This window comes from Catharus ustulatus, chromosome 2, assembly GCF_009819885.2.
Source record: "Catharus ustulatus isolate bCatUst1 chromosome 2, bCatUst1.pri.v2, whole genome shotgun sequence".
NCBI classification, from domain to species: Eukaryota; Metazoa; Chordata; class Aves; order Passeriformes; family Turdidae; genus Catharus; species Catharus ustulatus.
In genome coordinates, this window is record NC_046222.1 from 16,257,811 (window position 1) to 16,278,213 (window position 20,403).

Below are 20,403 nucleotides of genomic sequence, written 5' to 3' on the forward strand. Positions count from 1 at the left end.
AAAGGTAGGACTTTAGCTGTATGTCTGTATTTTGTAGCATAGTGACCTTTTCTGTATCCAGTTATCAGCTACTCCGGTTTTTCTCATTTCCACAGAAATAGAGTGACAGTGAAATATCAAGTCATCTTCTCAGGCTCCTCTGAGGCAGAAAACTACTTGTGTAGTAGGGGAAACTAAGGCACAGAACAGCATGGAAAATCTGGGATAAGTTTGAGTAGTTCTAACAAACACCGGAACCTGCTTCTGCTCCCATTCAACTGCATTGGCACAACCCCTGGGCAGCAGTTCTGAAGGAGGGGGCTGGAGCATGAGCACAAGTCTGCTGAGGAGCAGCTGAGGGAGCTGGGAGCCTCAGCTTGGAGAAAAGGAGGTACAGGAGTGATTTCATTACTCTGTAAAACTCCCTGACAGGAGGGTGGAGCCTGACAGGAGGGGGTCAGTCTCTTCTTCCAGGTGACAAGGGACAGGGAAAAAAGGAAACAGCCTCAAATCATGCCATGGGAGCTTGAGGTGGGCTATTAGGAAAATTCCAAGCCTGAAAATATTACCAAGCCCTGGAAGAGACTGCCCAGGGCAGTGGTGGGGTCACCATCCCTGGAGGGATTTAAAAGTCATATGGATGTGGCACTTAGAGACAAAGTTTAATGGTGGCCTTGGTAGCGATGGGGGAACAGTTGGATTCAGTGATCTCAGAGGGGTTTTCCAACCTAAATGGTTCTGTGATTCTGTGATTTTAGGGCCTCCAAAGTTCTCTGCATGGCTCAGGTGGTGGGGAGGAGCACCTGGGTGCACTCATAGGGATTCCTTTCTCAGAATCCAGTTCAAGCACAGTTCAAGTCTGTGCAAGATCCATAATGGCTTTCGTAGTAGCAGCAGCAGCAATACTCATGTTTTAATTGGACAGAAGTGCTCTAGCCCTCAGAGCATCATTTTGTCTCCCTCTGGACTCACTTCAGCTCCACATTCTTCTGATTTTGGGTGGCCCAGAGCTGGAGGCAGCACTGCAGGTGAGGTCTCATCTGAGAGGGTCAGAATTGCCCCCTCCTCTGCTGCCCATGCTGTGGGATCAGCCCAGGGCATGGGTTTCTGACAGCACACTGTCTGGTCATGTTGAGCTTTGTCTTCCTGTTTCACTGGGGGTTTCGGCCTCCAAATTCCTCTTGACTCTTCCCCACATCATCTACTCATCTTCATTTTCTTTTTGCAGCTTTGGCTTCCTGCACACCCTTTCCTCTTTGCTCTCCTTTTCAGCTCTGGATCTCTTTGTGTTTCTTCACTTTTGCTTTTCAACTTTCTTCTGGGAATGACGAATGTCAAGTGACTCCTCCCTGAGCCTTGGCTCTCCTTTTCCTTCTTGCCTTTCTATGTAGATCAAAGGGGCTGTGGTCAAGGGTTGTCCCATGGAACCAGAACCAGCAGGGGCCAACATGGCCTCGTCCCATCCCTCGCCCTCCTCCAACCATCCTTAGGGAGAGGAGACAGGGAGTAGTTTGTTCCTTGCCTTCATGTGCATTGCTGGGAGCTGTGCCTCATCCACATGTGCACAAAAGATGCTGTGTGGCTGTTTTATATTGGTAATGACAATTCCTCATGCACAGTGGTATTCTAGTGGGTTTGTTCTGAGATTGGTGAAGGGTGACAGAGCTGGAGCTGTTCCCTGTCTACAGACAGTGACATGATGAAGTGGTGCAGTCTTGTCACCTATATTAGGTACATACATCTGTTCCATGGGGTTTTTTTCACTCCTTTCACTTTAGGCAAGTCATTCAGAGCTGTCTGCAGTGGAGCTGGAGAAATATCTGAGTACCTTTGGAAGAAGATATGGCCCAATGTGTCACCTGTCAGAGAGCTCAGGAGTGGAGTGGGTTTCAGCTGTGATGACAGAACACTTGGGGAGCCTGATCCTACAAACTGGGGCCTTGACTTTGAACTACTCCGTTTCTGGGTGTTTTTGATGAACAGTGACCACTTGGCTGTTCCTGCAGCTGTTATTCATGCCTCTGCCTTGGCAGCGCCCCCATCTCAGACCCCTGGGCATGAGCATCCCTCTTTTCAGGGATGAACACCACCTGATGTCTTGCAACTCAGGCACAATGTGATACTGTCAGTTTAGCAGGTTCCTGCACCTCTTCAACCCACAGAAATGGCTTCTCTTCACATTTTCTTACTGCTCCAGGCAGGGAGCAGGACTTCTAACACTCCTCAACTCCCTTGTGTGTCTTCACTATGCCTCTGAAAAATGATTCACCCATGTCACACTCTTAAAGAAAACTGAACAATATAACAATTACCACCCTTCAAGATTTATTTTTTTCCACTTTTTGGATTCCATAATACCTTTTTATCCCTTTTTGAGGAGTCAGTCATTTTCATCTGGGTTAATAATAACACATCACAGCACGAGGGATTGCTGCAGCTGCCTGTTTTTCTGTGCCATAGGTAGATATAAACATGCTCCTGGGAAGGCACACATCCACATTTAGCCTCATCTGAGCAATAGCTCCTCCCAGCCCTCCTGCTGTGCTGAGTTTTACACAGTTAAGATATAACCACACAAGGATCTTCTTTGTGTCCAGGCAGGACATGTGGCTCCTGCCAGAGCTCAGGGCAGCCGCATATCAAAACCCACGCAGGCGTTTGCATTGTGCTGATAACACACGGTCATGGGGATCACCAGGCTTCTTGGTTCACCAACCCCAGCTGCCTTAGTCCAGGCACAACATCTCTCTTGACTCAGCCCCAGTCACCTCCTACCATGTCACCATTGATTTCCCCACCCCCTGTATTGTATATATGTATTTATTTATTGAACAATATGTTAGTCCAGCCATTACAAGCAGAAAGCACTTTCCCCAATCGATTGAACTGCCCAGCCAACTCTAGCTCAGCATTGCCCTCTGAGTCATCACCAGGGTCAATTTAGATTTATATTCGTGCTGATGAATAGGCTCTGTGTCTAATCCAATCAGAACTTGATCAGCAAATTAAAACTCAGCTTGTTGAGGCTGTTGAGCACAGGTGAGTTATGGAGGGAAGCTGGAGCAGCCCAGCTGGACAGTGGCATCCCACTCCTTCTAGGATCTGGTGTAAGGTGTTGTTCTGCCCCAGTGCCTCACAGTAAGAGGAGGAACACAAAAAGTGTGTGGGCCAGAGAATCCCTCATTTGAAACTCACTCATCATGGGATGGTTTGAGTTTGAAAGGGCCTTAGAGCTCATCTCGTTCCAATCCCCCTGCTATTGCCAGGTTCACCTGCCACTAGACCTGGTTGCTCCAAGATCTATCCAACCAGGCCTTGAATACTTTCAGGGATGGGGCAGTCACAGCTTCTGTAGGCAGCCTGTACCAAGGCCTCACTACCCTCACAGGGAACAATTTCTTCCCAGTATCTCACCTAACTCTGCCCTCTGTCACTTTGAAGTCATTCCTCCTTGTCCTGTCACTCCAGGCCCTTGTCCAAAGTCTGCCTCCAGCTCCCTTGGAGCCCCTTTAATCACCTAATTTTGCAAGTCCCTTCCTTTTTTTCCAGGGATATTCATATGCTTCTTATCACTGAGTACAGTTCCTCTGCATTTTCATGGTGCTGTTACTTTTCCTACAGGGTAATTTGCTTGAATGTCCCATTACCTGCAAATTGAATAGTTACAATCAATAGCTGTGATTCCAGGAGTCTAGCTGATGGACATGTGCCTGGAGGGGTCGGCACATCCCAGAAGCAGGAGATGAGATTGAAAGATGATTGGAAAGGAAGGCTGGATGTGTGATGTGTTGTTATTAGACCAGTGCCAGTATTTTGGCACAGTTTTGCCAGCAAATGATGATCTTAGTGCTTATTATTAAACTTGAGCCTCCTGGCCATCATGAGAGCTATGGAAATGTTTCTTACCACAGGGAATATGGTGCAGAGGGTAATTCACAGGGAGAGCAGAGCAGTTTGCCACCATCACCTGCTGCATCACTCTTGGACCACCTTGCATCTAGCACTTGTGGTCCTCTGCTCAACTTCTTAAACAAGGTCACTTCCCAGAGAAGAATGGTGAATGTATAGGGAATGGATGAAAAGGACAGGGTGTCCTGAGTATCCAGCAGCACATGGAGGTAGTATCTGTGCCTGGGAAGAACGCTTATTTCAATGTAGTCACTGAGGGCAGGAGGGGCAGATGGATGGAGTTATCAAGAAAATGACAAGTCCTGTTTTACCATATGACTCAGTACCTATAGCTCACTCATGAGGCACAATGTTGTGGATTAAAGTCCTACACTAGGACTTGGGATCATTTCCCTTAAAATGAAGCAGATTCAGGGACCTGAAGGTATATCGTAGCCTGTGAGCTAATAATGAAGTAGAGGGATCTCTTTGGTGGTGATAGCCATGAGAATGGGGTCCCAGAAGGGTGGTTTGACCATATCAGAACCTGTGCTTCCAAAAACTTGAGTGATCCATGAGGCTCAGCTTCCTGGTGGGGATGCTGGAAGCCCTGATTGCAAGGATCACAGTAAGTCAACTGCTAGGGCAAGATCATCAAAGGCTTAATTGGAGCACGTAATTTTTTGCCTGAAGGAGTTGTCCAGCCCTGTCACAGGCTGCCCAGGGCGGTGGTGAAATCTCCATCCCTGGAGGGATTTAAAAGCTGTGATTCCATGATTCTATGATCATTTCTGTTCAGTAGGTGGATATCCATCTCTAAACAGCATGGGGGTTGTCAATTTTATGGAGGTTCCCATAAAACAACAGGACAGAACCTGCTCTACCTTCTTCCATCCTGTACATGCTGCTTTCATGAGGACCTCCTCTTCAAGGTTCTTGATGCAGTTCTCTTGATGACTGGGTTCACCACAGTAGCACCATGTACTGGAAAGGCAAGATGTTTCCAGAAGAATCCAGCACTGGATCTTCCAGAATAACTTTGCACAGATCAGTGACCTGTGCTAGAGCTTTCCCAGGCAGAAAGACTGGATGTGGCACATCTCCCTCTGTTCCACAGTCTTTGACAGATGGCATAGTGCCAGACAGATGCTGAGAGTAGGTCTGACCTACCTAGTGACCAGAGGTGGGAAAGCCTGGCTGATGGCCTTTGCCTACATCTATTCTGGATGTCCAAGGCCACACTCTTGGCCTCACAGGGCTGTTCTTGCAGCCAGACAACTTCCTTGCTTTGCATTTTGCTGCACCCATAGAGGGCAGCGGTAAAGGTCTGAGTTCTGAAGCAGAGGTGGGAGTGGAACTAGGTATATGCTGAGCAGCCCTTCCTAGAGGTGCTGAAGGAATTGCAGGATATGCTTTGTGCCCTGTGCCTTATCAGTGCTCCTAAGGTAGTCCAGAGGGCTCTATAGGCTTGTTGTGTCTCTCCTACATGGGATGTCCTCGCTGATAGGGCCTTAAGGAGCAGTGTAGCAAGACAGTGTAGACATGTCTCTTCTGAACATGGAGCAGATATTTGGATCAGTGTCTTTTCCCTGGCATCACATTGTCTGTTCTCAGATCATAGTGTGGCCTGGGGATGGAGCAGGGGATGCACCACCATAGAGGCCTGAGGATGAGACAGTGAGGTTATGTCTCACTGGAACTGTACTGAAGATCATGGGTTATCTCACACACTGACCCTTCAAACAAGATCAAAACTACTTAATGAACTGAGAGAAAAGTGAGGCTCATTGAAGAGATTTGTATGGTAGAGAATGAGCATGTCTGTGATGGGAAGCTGCTCTAGGCTTCATGGCTTCCACTGCTGATGTCTGAAAGCAGGGGAGGGGAAAGAAACATGTCAACCTGTTGGAGCAAGTACTCAGGAGGACGTGGAGATGCTCCAGGGGCTGGAGAGAGACTGGGAGATGTGGGGCTGTTCAGCCTGGAGAAAGGCAGGCTCCAGGGAGATTTTAGAGCCCCTGCCAGTGTCTAAAGAGGCTCCAAGAGACTTGGAAAGGGACTTTGGACAAGGACCTGGAGTGACAGGACAAGGGGAGTGGCTTCCCACTGGCAGAGGGCAAGGTTAGATGGGATATTGGGAAGAAATTCATCCTTGTGAGTATGGCAAGGCCCCAGCACAGGTTGCCCAGAGAAGCTGTGACTGCCCCATTTTTGAAAATGTTCCAGGCTTGATTGGTTGGAGTTTGGAGCAACCAGGTCTAGTGAAAGGTGTCCCTGCCCTGGCAGGGGGTTGAAATGAGATGAACTTTAAGGTCCCTATCTAACCCAAAGCATTCCAGGTTTTTGTGATGCCCATCCTTAGTGCCTGTTCTAAGGCATCAGGTATGTAATATGATCATGGCTGTGCAACTCAATCCACTCAAGAACTTGTGCATTGCAGCATGCTTTCGATGATGGAAAAGGGGAAGGGTCTTAATTCAAATTGCTGTTTGCAGAACAAGAGCCAGAACCTCTCAACCTAAATATTATAGAATATTGTTGAAATATGGATATAAATGAAATATGGATATAAATGTATTTACAGATGTAAGTGAGCTCCATATGCTCACAGGGATTGCCTGAAAAGAAAATGGAGCCAGGTGGGGGTCAGTCTCCTCTCCCAGGCAAAAAGTGACAGGACAAGAGGAAACAGCCTCGAGTCACACCAAAGGAAGTTTAGGTTGGATATTGGGAAAATTTCTTCCCCAAAAGGGTTGTCCAGCTCTGGTACAGTCTGCCCAGGGGAGTGGTGGAGTTCCCATTCCTGGAGGGTTTAAAAACATTTTCATGTTTGACATGGGGATGTAGTTTTGGGGGAAATGATGCCTAAGATTTTTATATTTTTCATTTATTTGTAGCTTTGTAGATTGCTAAAGCATAGCTGTAGCTTCTAGTACTTTTCCTGGTTTTCCTCTCTACATTTAGGAACAGTAAGCTAACCTTATAAACGCATTCCTAAGTACTGTTTAGTCTTATTCCAAGAAGAGAAGCAGCTACAAGGGCATTCTCTTTTCCAACCAGAATCTGGACCAGACACAACAAAAGTGGGGCAAAAGAAACCTCTGGACTGCTTCCAGTGAGACAAGACCCCAGGAATTATTACTTAACCAATTAACCTTTTAATTGGACAGTATATGATAAGTATACTAATCAACTAACTTTATAAAAATTGTAGAATTACTATACCATGTGCAATTTTCACCATACTGTGTACCTGAAAACTTTCAGGATTTGCTTCTATATTCACTCTAACATTGTTGGAAAGATCTGTTCTATTTTCCAGATATCAGTGAGCTTGACAATTCTGGGGGAACTGTTAGACTCGGTCTTAGAGGGCTTTTCCAACCTAAACAATTCCATGGTTGTATCTCCTGCCCCCAGTCCTGGTGCTGTGCTCACTAGTGGCGACTCTGCACACAGTGAGGAGCACACCAGTGCTGATAAGGAGCCGGCCTCTGTTATACCATGCTCAAATAATAAAATAACCACCTTTGATTCTGCTAATGCAATTATAGGGTAAATGGAAGAGGAGCTTAAGTTAAATTCCAGATGTGACTTGACAAGCCACAGCCTGCAGGTACATGTCAGGCTGCGGCACACATCGCTGTCAGCCTGTGAGCCATGTCACTGGTGATGAATGCTAACAAATGAGTTACTGTCTAGTTGTCATGGGAAGCCTGCACACTGGAAAAAAATTAAGAATTAACTGGCTTCAAGCTGCTTTCAGGAGGAGGGAGAAATCTAATTCTGGCCTGATGATTGTTTGGATTCAGAAGCAGAGAGTGAGAACTTCCTCACCAAAACTGTCTGGGCAGTGCATCCCATGCGTTCTGTCCTGCTGCAGGATGTTCATAATGTGCAACATTTGCTGGCAGCCCAAAATCCAGCGTGTTCTGGACTGATCCCCAGCTCCATGGGCAGCTGGGGAAGGGAGAAGCTTCTGACCCTCTGCTCCACTTTATGAGACCCAACCTGCAGAGCTGCGTCTGGCTCTGGGGTCCAACATCACTAGTATGGGAAGCTGCTGGAGTGAGTCAACATATGCCGAGGAGATGCTTCAAAGTCTGGAGTACCTCTGCTCTGAAGGTGGATTGGGAGAGCTGGACTTGTTCAGCCTAGAGAAGGGAAGGCTTCAGGGAGATCTTAGGGCCCCTTCCAGTTTCTAAAAGGGCTTTAAAGTTCAAGTGAAGGATTATTTGGGTTGAATGGGACTTAAAGCCCATGTCATTCCATCCCCCGCCATTGGCAGGGACACCTGCCGCTAGATCAGTTTGCTCCAAGCCTCAGTCTGACCTGGAACTCTCCCAGGGATGGGACAGCCACAGCTTCTCTGGGACACCTGTGTCAGAGCACCACCACCATCACAGACAAGAATTTCTTCCCACTATCCAATCTAACCTTACCCTCTTCCAGTGGGAAGCCATTCCCATTGTCCTGTCACTCCTTGCCCTTGTCCAAAGTCTCTCTCCAAGACTTTTGGAGACCCTTTAGGCCCTGAGGGGCTCTAAGGTCTCCCTGGAGCCTTCTCTTCTCCAGGCTGAACACCCCCAACACTCTCAACCTGTCTTCCGCAGCAGAGGTGCTCCAGACCTTGGAGCATCTGATTATCTTCAGAGCCTCCTCTGAACTGCTTGCCGTGGAAGCTGTTTGCGCTTCTTGTGGTAGGATGGCACCTTTAGTATCAGAGGTGCAGGTGCTGTACAATTGCCTCCCAAAAGAAATTTTGCTTCTGTCTTTTTGCTTCCCTTAATCTGCAGAGTGTTACAATAATCTTCCTTTTTGCATGGACAGGGGTGGCCTTAGGGCCAAGGTCTGTATCTAGGAATACGTCTTGTGCTAGAAGCATGTTCTGTGCATGTCTCCTCAGAAGGATTGCATACCTCTACAGCATCAAACCTTCCTCCAGTGCCTCCCCCATCTCATTCATTTTAGCATATACTGGTGGAGCTCTGTTTGTTGAAATGTTCAGTTATGTTGTGGGTTAACTTCCCTAGAATGTTAACATTCCCATGAATATTTGAAGAGGGCTTTCTGAGCACTTCTCAGTCTCTGAAGGGCTTCAATTCCTCATCTACGTCTGCCTTACTTTCCTTCTGTTTTGTGACAGTGTGGTAAAGGCTCTGCTCACAGCTAATGCAGATCCAAACCTTGGGGATGATTTCAGCAGTGTGTATGAGATTGCCAAAGAAAGAGGCCTCCATTCCTTGGAAGGTAAGATGGTTTGTGTGTAGCTACCGACATTTGCTTTTCAGGTCCCAAAATTTTGTTTCCTGATCTAACCTCATGTGGTTTTTTTAGAGCTTGTTTCATCTTCTTCCATTTAAATGCAAAGTAATTGATGGTACTTGGGTAAATGTGTGTCTGAAGAGGAAAGAAGCCTTACATAGATATTATATAGAAGCAATCCTTCAATTTACCAGAGATAAACTGTTTTTATATAGCCAGAGCATAATGCAAAGTCATAGATAGGAACACCATTCCATTGACTTGCATGCAGCCACATCTTGGGGAAGGAGAAGGGTTCAGGGCAGTGTATTCCACCAGCAGCCTTAATCCAGATCTTATCAGGAGCTGTGAAATGCAGACAGACTTGGCCAATGGAAATAAAACTGAATGATGTAAGTGATTGCAGTGACTACTGTTGGGTTTGGGCAGGCATCCGGACCAGCTCTCAGCCCTAGATAGCTTTCCATGGAAACAAGGTCATTTTCTGCAGAGTCACGTCCTCTCATTATGGATATTCTTGGCAGATCTCAGTTTCCACTCTCACCCCTTCATTATCCTCATCACTGGGATGTTGATGCAGACTCAGAATCATAGAATCATGGGATGGTTTGGGTGGGAAGGGACCTTTAAAGCTCCCATCCAGTCCAACCCCCTGCCATGGCATGGATACCTTCCACTAGGCCAGGTTTCAATAGGCTTTGTTTATTCAAGCCTATTTAAATTGCCCAGACTGTTGCCATTTTTTATGAGAATAAATTGTGATAAAATTTTCTTGGATTTGTGATGATGAGAATATGCCTTAATTCTTGGTCCCAGCTGTGCTTTGGAGCAGCCAGCTGCATGTTCAGAGATTCTTCTGTTCCCCACATTGACAGAAATGATAGTAGGACTCAAAACTCCCCTAAAATATCCTTCCCCATTCCAGAAGCCTTTTCTCCACCCAAGCACTGTGCTGGCCTACCAGCCTCACCTCTGAGCTGGCAGATCACAGGATGTTTCCCAGACATCCCCCTTGCCCTACCAGAGCCTAGCCACTGCTGGGACTTGCATTCCCAGGTATGACTGCATCCACAGTGGCTGCTTTTGTGTGCTCTCACTTACTTGGAAGTTAAACCTTGTCCCAGCTGCTCTGAGTGGAAAACTGGGGGAAGCCACGTAGTTTGTCCAGAGCCTCAGTCAGCACAGCGTGGTTTGCAGAGCCTGAGTCATAGGGTCATAGAATCATAGAATAGAATCATGGAATCATTTCAGTTGGAAAAGCCCTTCCAGACCATAGAGTCCAACCATTCTACCAGCACAGCTGAGGCCACCACTAAACCATGTCTCCAAGTGTCACATCCACATGACTTTTAAAGCCCTCCAGGGATGGGCCAATGGTGCCAGGGCTTAATAACCCTTTCCATGAAGAAATGTTTCCCAGTATCCATCCTGAACCTCCCCTGGCACAGCTTGATGACATTTCCTCTTGTCCTGTTCCTTGTTCCTTGGGAGATGATCCTTACCTCCACCTGGCTTGACTCTCCTGTCAGGGAGTTGAGGAGAGTGAGAAAGTCCCCCATGAGCCTCCTTTTCTCCAGGCTGAGCCCCTGCAGCTTCCTCAGCCACTCCTCACCAGACTGGTGCTCCACACCATTCCACAGCTCTGTTGCCCTTCTCTGGACATGCTCCAGTCTCAGTGTCCTTCTTGAAGTGAGGGACCCAGAACTGAGCCCAGGTGTGGCCTCAGCAACGCCCAGCACAGGGTCAGTTCCCTCATCCTGCAGCCATGGATGCTGTTGAGGCACAGTGACATTATCCACAGGCCTGTCTGTGCTTTTGACTCAGTGCTAATGAAGGTGTAATATTTGAACCTTTCATAAAGCACAGGTTGAGTTAAGAAGATGGAACAGTGAAGTGACAGCTTTGACAGGGCGTTATTCTGTATTTTTGAAAGCTCCCTGCTCTCATCCCTCACTGACCCACCCGTGCAGCAGACCTACTTCTTGATGGGAAAGAGAGCATGCATAGATCACATCCCTATAGCAGGGAATGTAAAATGTATGAAACTACATTAAAAAATGAGCAATAGAATGCCAATACATAATGCATGTACATAGACTTTATTTAAGATAAAGTATATCAACCAAGAAAGTTAATTGTTTTTGTCTGCATTCATTCCTCGGTAATGTTATATATTTTGGGGTGAAGAAAAGATAAGGCCACTCCATGAGAAGTTGCATTAATTCTTTGGTTGACATGTTTTATTAAAAAGAATAAATTCAGTTGCGTTTTTAAAAAGAGAGAGAGAAACTGCCTTTGTTTTTTCCTTTTTTTTTAGACATTTACATATTTCGTGTATAAATATTTTTTCATAAAAACATCCAAATCGAGAGGGTGTGCTCCACAACCACTGCACAAAATATATTACAGACATTTATATGGATGGCAGGAAGGGAGACAGAGGGCTGAAAATTTCCAGGCACCCAGTGATGGATGGTGCACGAGGCTTCCCCTGACGCTTTATTGAGTTTCCGATGATTATCTCTCTCAGAGACATTTTTTACAGATGACGGCCGAGCTGTCACAACGGACCATGGGGGAAAAAAACCAACAATAATAACACTTTAATCTCTTTACTGCGCTGCTCCCTAGTATCTCAGATTCATCTTCCCTGACGCACGCAGTTCATTATCCTGCTCCTCCCTGGGTAGGAAATGACGACAAATAAATAAATATACATACTCACCCTGTGTGCTTGAAGAAAGGACCCAGGGAAGGAAAGGAGCCAGGGCATTAATTGATCTTCCTGGAGGGACTGTGGTTCATTAGTGGAGATGCTGGGCTTGGACAGCATCAGGTATTCATCACAGCATTTCTCTCTTCTGAACTTTTTGAATCCCTTGGAAATCTTTTGATGGCTTTTAGGAGGGACCGTGAAGAAGTCCCTGTGGCCCACCTGCTTTCCAGCTCTGCTTGCTTTGCCATAGCACAGTATAAGGTACTCAGAGCACTTTGAAGCTTTCCCTGTCCCTGAATCTGAGTATGCTGAGTTTTGGGTACAGACCCTTTCACCAAGGAGCTGGACACACCTCCAGGAGCAGAATTTGGCCCACAAGGTGGGTGCTGTTCATTTGAATGGAGACAGCACATGCCAGTCCCACCATTACTCATGCTCCATGGTATTTATGGGGCTTCCTCTGGGCAACCTGTGCCATTGCCTCACCACCCTCACAGGAAAGAATTTCTTCCCAATATTCAATCTTACCCTGCCCACTGTCAGTTTGAAGACTTTCCTACTTGTCCTGTCACTATCTGTAGTGACAGGAGAGTGACCCTGTAAAAAGTCACTCTTACTTTTTTGCTGATGACTAAAGCAAAGAGTTTAAAATGCAGTTTTTCTAAAGCCTGATCCTTAGACTAGCCGCAGGAGAGCAGGGGTGCTGCAGACTGTTCCTGCAGAGCCATGCCCTGCTGAGATGCATGGACTTAGTGCTGGAGACTCCCAAAATCAGGAATTTGCTTGATAATCAAGCCACATTGGGCAGCATTCTTTCCTGTTGCAGCTTCCCTTCTGTTTGCTAAAATCATTATTTAGGTTGGATATTGGGAAGAAATTCTGCCCTGTGAGGGTGGCAAGGCTCTGTCACTGGTTGCCCAGAGAAGCTGTGACTGCCCTGTCCTTGGAAGTGTTCAAGGCAAGGCTGGATGCAGCTTGGAACAGCCTGGTCTAGTGGAAGGTGTCCCTGCCCATGGCAGGGAGACAGAACCAGATGGACTTTAAGGTCCCTTCCAAGCCATCCTGTTACCCTACAATAAATGGTTGGAAGAAGGCTGAGGTCTTTGCTCAGGTGTTCTCCACCCACCTCCTCCCCTGCCTGGGTGCTGTGTAGGCAGTCCGGGATAGATGGAAACCATGTTCTCCTTATCTCTACTGCTGCTCAGTAGAGTGGGGACAATGGCCACCAGAAATCCCCACTGATGGTCCCAGAAAAGCCCTTAAGGAGCTTCCTGCCTGGTGAGCAGTGGTGTGTCCATGCTGCTGCTGCACATCCAGACAAGCAGTTCTGTAGTTATCTCAGTGAGCTGAGCTTTCACTCTTTGTCCCCTGCAGTCCTTGTCACCCGGGAGGATGACTTCAGCAACCGTCTCAACATCCGAGCCAACTTCAAGGGCTGCACAGCTCTACACTACGCAGTTCTGGCCGATGACTACCTGACAGTCAAACTGCTGCTGGATGCAGGTGAGTTTTGTATTTCTACCCAGCTCATGGGCCAGGAGCACTTCTGAGTCAGCCCATCCCACAGAACTGTCAGGTTCAGACACAGACCACACTCTGTCACTGTCACAATTGGGTGTGATTTGCTGTTTGCTTTCGTCTCTTTACTTTTTTGTTTCTGTGTTCCCATTCATTTCCAGTGTTTTTTTCCCATGTGCTTTTGATGGGTCTTCTTGCCTTAGTCACTGAGTTTTCCCTTTCCTCCTGCAGTTCAGCAGCCAGAGAACCACAGAACCCTGTAATGGTTTGGGTTGGAAGGAACCTCAAGAATCATCCAATTCTAACCCTCTGCCATCAGCAGGGACACCTTACACTAGACCTGGTTGCTCCAAACTGCATCTAACCTGGCCTTGAATGCTTCCAGGGATGGGGCAGTCACAGCTTCTGTGGGCAGCCTGAGCCAGGGCCTTGCCACCCTCACAAGGAAGAATTTCTTCCCAAATATCCCATCTAGCCCTGCCTTCTGTCAATGGGAATCCACTCCCCCTTGTCCTGTCACTCCAGGCCCTTGTCCAAAGTCCCTCTCCAGATATCTTGGAGCCTCTTTAGACACTGGCAGGGGCTCTAAAGTCTCCCTGGAGCCTTCTCTTCTCCAGGCTGAGCACCCCCCACTCTCCCAGCCTGTCTCCAGAGCAGAGGGACTTCAGCCCTTGGAGAGCTTCTGTGACCTCCTCTGTCCTCGCTCCTGCAGCTCCACACCCTACTAACATTGGGCAACCTGTTCAGTGCTCAGCTGTCTTCATGAGGGAAAAGCTTATCAGCACTAGTGGAGTAGAATGAGAAGATGCATTTAGCCAACAGAACAGGAATGTGCTGCCATGACACTGGTTGTTATATGTGCCTTCCTGCTGTTCCTCCTGAGATATTTGTGACTGTTAAGCTGTTCTCCAGAGCTGGCATCTACTTAGTGTGTACCTGCACTTGCACAGTGCTTTTACCTTCTTTCTCAGTCCACCAAGCTAGTTCATAGTTCTGCTTTCCTCCAGATGTGATGTCCTTCTTCCCCAGCATTCCTTCTCCTCCAGCAGTTTCAGCAGCTCTCCTCCTGTGATGTCCCCAAGGTCAGCTGGAGATGAGCCAGCCATAGCAATGCTGTGCCTGCCTCAGGTGTATGCTGCCAGCAGCCTCTGCCAGGTGGAACATAAAGTGGCCACCTGTCCCAGCCTGGCCCTACCAGAGACAGGTTCACCAGGGCCTGGCTGGCCAGATGCTGATTTTTGCAAAGATTTGAGGAATGTTGTAGTCTTCATGGTGTGGGCATCTCAGAAGTTGATTCTAGGGAAGCAGACAAATATGTAATGGTATGATGTGGTCTCATAAGGCTCACTCCTTAAGAAAGCAGCTGAAAAGATAATAGAAAGAAGTCTCTGTGATGGCTTAACATCCCCAGATGGGATGAGGAAAATTAATTGTGGCAACATTGAACCTTGATACTCATCTGTACTGTACCCTTATTATCTTTCACAAATAGAAATGTTAGAGTGAAAGGGTGAGATTCTGTAGCACTAAACTCCAAGTCAGGGTTTCTCTGGGAGCCTTACAGGTACCAGAACCCCAGCTCCTGGCCATAAGTTAAAGAAACAAAAGAATTAAAGGAACAAAGACATTTTATTGCAAAGGCAGTGTTCCTTGCAAGGAAGAGAGCTGAAAAAGCAGGCAGCTGCTCAGGAAGCTGCGTGGACATGGTGGCTGGGAAGTCTTCAGACAAAAATACTGGCCTAAGTGGGGTCCATCGCATTTTTCTGACATAGAAGCTCCCCTTTCTGTTTGCAGCACATGTGAGCATTGTGTGAACACAGAATGTGGCATAGTCCCAGAGCATATGACTTACTGCATGCCTGCTGCATGGGCCAGCTGTGGTCACTTGGCCATGGGCACTGGCAATCAGAAGCAACTGCTCTGGGATCCCACAGTTGTGGGCAGGGATGCCCACAGGAGGAGTGGAGCAGAGTGGGCTTTACCTGCTTAAGCAACAGGTTGTTGCTTAGGGGCTGTTACAAAGAGTGATACTGAGGTTGAAGTGCTGGAAAAGTTCTTGTCAAAGCAGTATTGGGAACAGATCTGTGCAGAGAGAGGCTGTATTTGAGGCTGGAGAGTGTTTCACATATGTCATGGTGTGAATCATAAGATCACAGAGTGGTTTGAACTGACCACTCCCAGCTCTCCCAGCCTGTCTCCAGAGCAGAAGGACTTCAGCCCTCAAAGCACTTCTGTGAGTCCACTTCTGGACTCACTCTGGTAGTTCTAGGTCCTTCTGTTGTTGGATCCTGGAGCTGGAGGCAGCACTGCAGCACTCACCTGAGTGGGGCAGAGTGGCAGAATCACCTGGAATAGCATTTTCTACAAAGATAACTGCTTCTTGTTTCTGCCTTGGAAAGTCTTCTTGCATAATATGTATTTTTCAGTTGATTGAAAGTACCAAAGCAGATCCTTGGTTACCCTAAGTACAGGTAAAAGATGGGTGCAAATCAGTGAAGTTGGCACTAAACATTTTTTCCATTCTGAATAAATCACTGTAAGCAGTAAGTCCACCTTATTTCTCCATTTGTGCCCTGCTTAGCTCTCTGAGTACTGTTCTAATCCAGGGCTCACTTCACAGAGGCAACTGTGCTTTTTGTTCCAGAGATGTTTCTGTGTCTGTCCTGGAGCCACTGCCATCCCTGTGAATGGCCCTTTCTCTGACTGGTGCCCACAGAGAGTTCTTTGTTTGTAGCAAAGTGTCTCAGCTTGAAAGAACTCACTTAGATCTCAGAAAAAAAAAAAGCATTTAACAATCTGTGGGACTGTGTTTGTTTGGGTACAAATGGGAAGAGTGTGTGAAATCAAAGTGAAAATTCAAAACTTAGCCAGAAAATGTGACGGTCACTCATCACTATTCCATTCTTAGTCCAGCCCCACAGAAATCCTTCTGGATCCTGCTCAAGAGCCTGCACTAAGAGTTCATTTCCAAGCGGAAATCCTGGTCTTGCAGAGCATGTCCCAGTGCTCAGATCCTGGAGACAGCAACGCACCGATTGTAATCTCCATTTGGTGATGGTGTGAAAGATCCCATTGGAGCCCTGGTAGAATCCCAAGGCTGATTGATCTGAGTTCACAGTGCTCCTCAGATTAATCCCTGTTTACCATCCATAATGTCCACTTACCCTTTGCAGTCATGGTTTGGATGCAGATTTATGAGGATTATTTGCTGAATGTAATAAGCTTCACCTTTCTGTCAGGTGGACTCTCAGCTGCAGGCTGACAGCAGACCCTTCCCCTGCCCTTTCAGCAAGTTTTGGGTGCTGGAGTTGGATTTCCTGACGGGTGCATGATAGGAGGATTTCAGGGCATTCACTGGGGGCCTTCCCCTCCTCACAGTTCCATGTGATAACAAAGCAGGGGATCCCTGCCTCCTCGTCAGCGTAATCTGGGATGAATACATGGCCAAGGGTCTTGGTGTGGAGATCGAACACCGTTCAGCCCTTTGTGAGGGTAATGCCCGTGTGCTGCCATTGACTTCGCACACAGGGTGGCTTCTGGTTGCTGACAAGTAACAGGCTCCCCTTGATCTCTCCCTACACCTGCCTTTTACTAACTCTCCATTTACTCTCCCTCTAACTTCCCTCGATGGTGCCCTGCCCTCAGGCCAAAGCCATTAACCGCCCAGCCCCTCTCTGCTCCAACCACTTCCCTACCCCCCTGTTGTTTTTTAAGGGAAGCCCCCTGCACTTGCCCCTCACCCCACATCCCTAGCCTTTTGTGGCTCATTCAGTGACTCGCTTGACCCCTCCAGGACCTTATAGCCCTGTGGTCAGCATGTGTGTGCCCAGCAGACCGCGAGACGAAAGTGGCGGCTCTGTTGTCCTTTCTGGCAGTTGTTGGTGACATTTCACAGTCCCCTGACCTGAGGCGACACCATAAATATCAGTGTTTGGGGAAGGGGTGGGTGAGCACTCGTATCTACAGACTGCACCAGTTGCTACTGCAGGCACAATTGATTCCAGGGACTTTGTGTTTGGCTCGGAGGAAGGCAGGCAGGGTCACCAGCTCCTTTGTTTTAGAGGGAGCTTTTATTATGTCAGTATTTAAGTGAAATAGCCAGTATTAAAAGGTGCAGCTTTCTGGCAATGGCATAACCATGACATGAAGCATAGCCAACACTAACCACCCTTCTACAAATGGTTCTGCTCCAGAACCTGTTGCTGAAATGCAGGGAGCCAGAGATCAGGCAGGCACGTGATTCATGTGTCCAGAGCAAGTCATGGAGATTGTTCGAGGGCTGGAGCCCCTCTGCTCTGGTGACAGGTTGGGAGAGCTGGGGTTGTTCACCCTGGAGAAAGGAAGACTCCAGGGAGACCTTAGAGCACCTGCCAGTACCTACAGGGGTTCCAAGAGAGCTGGAGAGGGCCTCTGGACACATACATGGAGTCACAGGACAAGCCAGGGCTCCCCACTGACAGAGGGCAAGGTGAGATTAAATATTGAGAAGAAATTCTTGCCTGTGAGAGTGGCAAGGCCCTGGCACGGGTTGCCCAGAGCAGCTGTGGCTGCACCATCCCTGGAAGTGTTCAAGACCAGGTTAGATGAGGCTTGCAGCAACCAGGTTTTTTGGAAGGTGTCCCTGCCCATTGCAGGGAAGTGGAATGAGGTGGGCTTTAGGTCTGTTCAGCCCAAACAATCTTGAGATTCTGTGATTCAGAGCTAGGGACAGCACTGCTGCTGCTCAGGGATTTGCCCTGCAGGTAAATGACCCTTCTCCCAGCGTGAGAAACTGTTCCCCTTTCACAGCCTTGTGCTGGGAAGAGTTGCCATGGCTGTGGTAACCTTTCAGAAAATTGAAGTTACACTAGACAAAGCACAGAAGATGCTGCAGGAAGTGTCTTAGGTTGGAGCTTATAAAATGCAAAATCAGAATATTGTGAGCACTTGCTTAGGTATGCACCTGAGAAACTAGGCACAGGAAGAAGCATAGAAGCAAGGTTTGCCTGGTGTGTAGCAGCTCAGCTAATGTTTTTCTAGTATCTCAAAATTAATTTCCAAGTGCTTTTCCAAGGTGTGTTTGGAATGTGTGTGTGTGTCCATGTAGCAAGGGGTTGTCTGAACTGTCATCTTTTGACACACGTAAGTGTTGTTTTCACACAGTTGAGGGCAGTGCACTACTCTGCTGCTGCATATAGGTGGGTAGAGGCTTGTATTTCCTATCTTTGCCCAAAAGTAGAGCAGTTCCTTCCTTCAGAGATTGACCCATGCCAGTTTGTGGGACCTCCCCTGTCTCTATCCCCACTGCAGAAACTGACACCTGCCCTCCTGCCAAACCTGAGCAGGTTCCGTATGTGTCCCATTCTCCCCAGTACTCTCCTCTTCCCTGACTGTCCTGCTATTTCCCACCTTCATAAATCATCCCTCTGCTCCCAGCTCCTCCTAGAGCCAGCACACAGGCTGACCAGGCTGTCATTGCATTGGAAATGCCTCCTGCAATACATCCTCAGCAGAATCACAGGATTGCAAAATGGTTTGGGTTGGAAGGCACCTTTAAGCTCTTCTCATTCCACCCCACTACTATGGGCAGGTACACCTTCCACTAGTTCAGGTTGCTCCAACCCCATCCAACCTGACTTTGAACATTTCTAGGGATGGGGCAGCCGCAGCTTCTCTGGGCAACCTGTGCCAGGGCATCACCAACCTCACAGGGAAGAATTTCTTCCGAATACCCAATCTAACCTTGCTCTCTGTCAATGGAAAGCCATTCCCCCTGTCCTGTCACTCCTTGCCCTTGTCCAAAGGTCCTCTTCAGCAATCTTGGAGTCTCTAATCTCTAATTAGATGTGAAAGAGAGAGAGGAAGAAATGAACATACATTTGTGAAAACATTTTAGCTGAAGCTGCAATAACCTGGTCTGCTGAACTCGATTTGCTGGTAAATTTAGACCAGTGCATTTGTTCGTAATATTGTGCACTCCTCTCCTCAGTCCAGTGTAATTGCAGATCTTGTGAGTAGGGTGAGTGATGGGTAAACAGATTATGGAGCTGGCATTGCAAGGGATGGGCTTTGGACATCAGAAAGCAAAAGTGCTTATGGTATTCTCTGGGAAAATCAGGTTCTAATTAATTGGGTTTTTCTAACCCGATTAATTTATTATTAACTACTGCATAATATGTCTTGGAGTGTTTTCTGTTGCATCCCAGATTCAAAGTGTTCATTCTTCCAGAGGGAGAGTAAAGGATATGCCTAGGGAGTAGGCTCTCAGGTCCCCAGCAGCCAGTTCCACAGAGGAGGTACCTTTCGTTTGAACACATCCTGGGAAAGTAACATTTTGCTGCAGTCAGCAATTACCACAGTAAACAAGAGCTCAGGGCAGAACTCCTCCCTCTCTACAGCTCCCTGAAAGGAGGGTGGAGCTAAGTGGGGGTCGGGCTCTTCTGCCAGGTAACAAGCAACAGGATGAGAGGAAATTGCCCCAAGGGAGGTTTAGGTTGGGTGTGGGGAAAAATTCTTCCCCAAAAAGGTGGTTCAACCTCGGCACAGGCTGCCCAGGTGTTGGAGTCCCCATCCATGGAGGGATTTAAAAGCCTTGTGGGTGTGGCACTTGGGAATATGGGTGAGTGCTGAGGGAGTGGTTGGACTTCATGGTCTGGTGGGCCTTTTCCAGCCCAAAAATTCCATGAAACTGTTTGATGACTGTATAACGGGCTCTGTAAACCACGCTGTGCAGAGTAAGGCTTTGCACAACCTGTATGGTTTCCTCCCGTGTCTCCTTTAGTGTAACTGGGACAAGGTTTAACTTGGAGGCAGGTCAGAGCATGCAAATGCAGCCACTGTGGATGCAGCTGTCCCCAGGAATGCTGAGCCCTTTTTGGCGAGTCACATGCATGGTAGCTGTCCTGGGTGGTTTGTGGTGAAGGTTTGCTGCCCAGGCCAGCTGTCATGCCAGAGTGCCTGACATCCTCTCTCCCTCTCCATGCTCATATTTACAAGGGAATGTGATAAATTCCGTATTGATTCCTTGTGTTGCACTGTAAATTTTGCAAAAGATGATT

General features: G+C 47.6%; 1 protein-coding gene across 1 annotated transcript in view; it reads left to right on the forward strand.

Moving 5' to 3' along the window:
• The window catches only part of CLPB (caseinolytic mitochondrial matrix peptidase chaperone subunit B), a 70,080-nt gene that overhangs the window by 17,549 nt on the left and 32,128 nt on the right, over positions 1-20,403 (forward strand). The window contains exons 4-5 of the mRNA XM_033051178.2: positions 9,014-9,117; positions 13,223-13,351. Of these exons, the coding sequence (XP_032907069.1) occupies positions 9,014-9,117; positions 13,223-13,351 (233 nt within the window). The remainder of the gene's footprint in view (positions 1-9,013; positions 9,118-13,222; positions 13,352-20,403) is intronic.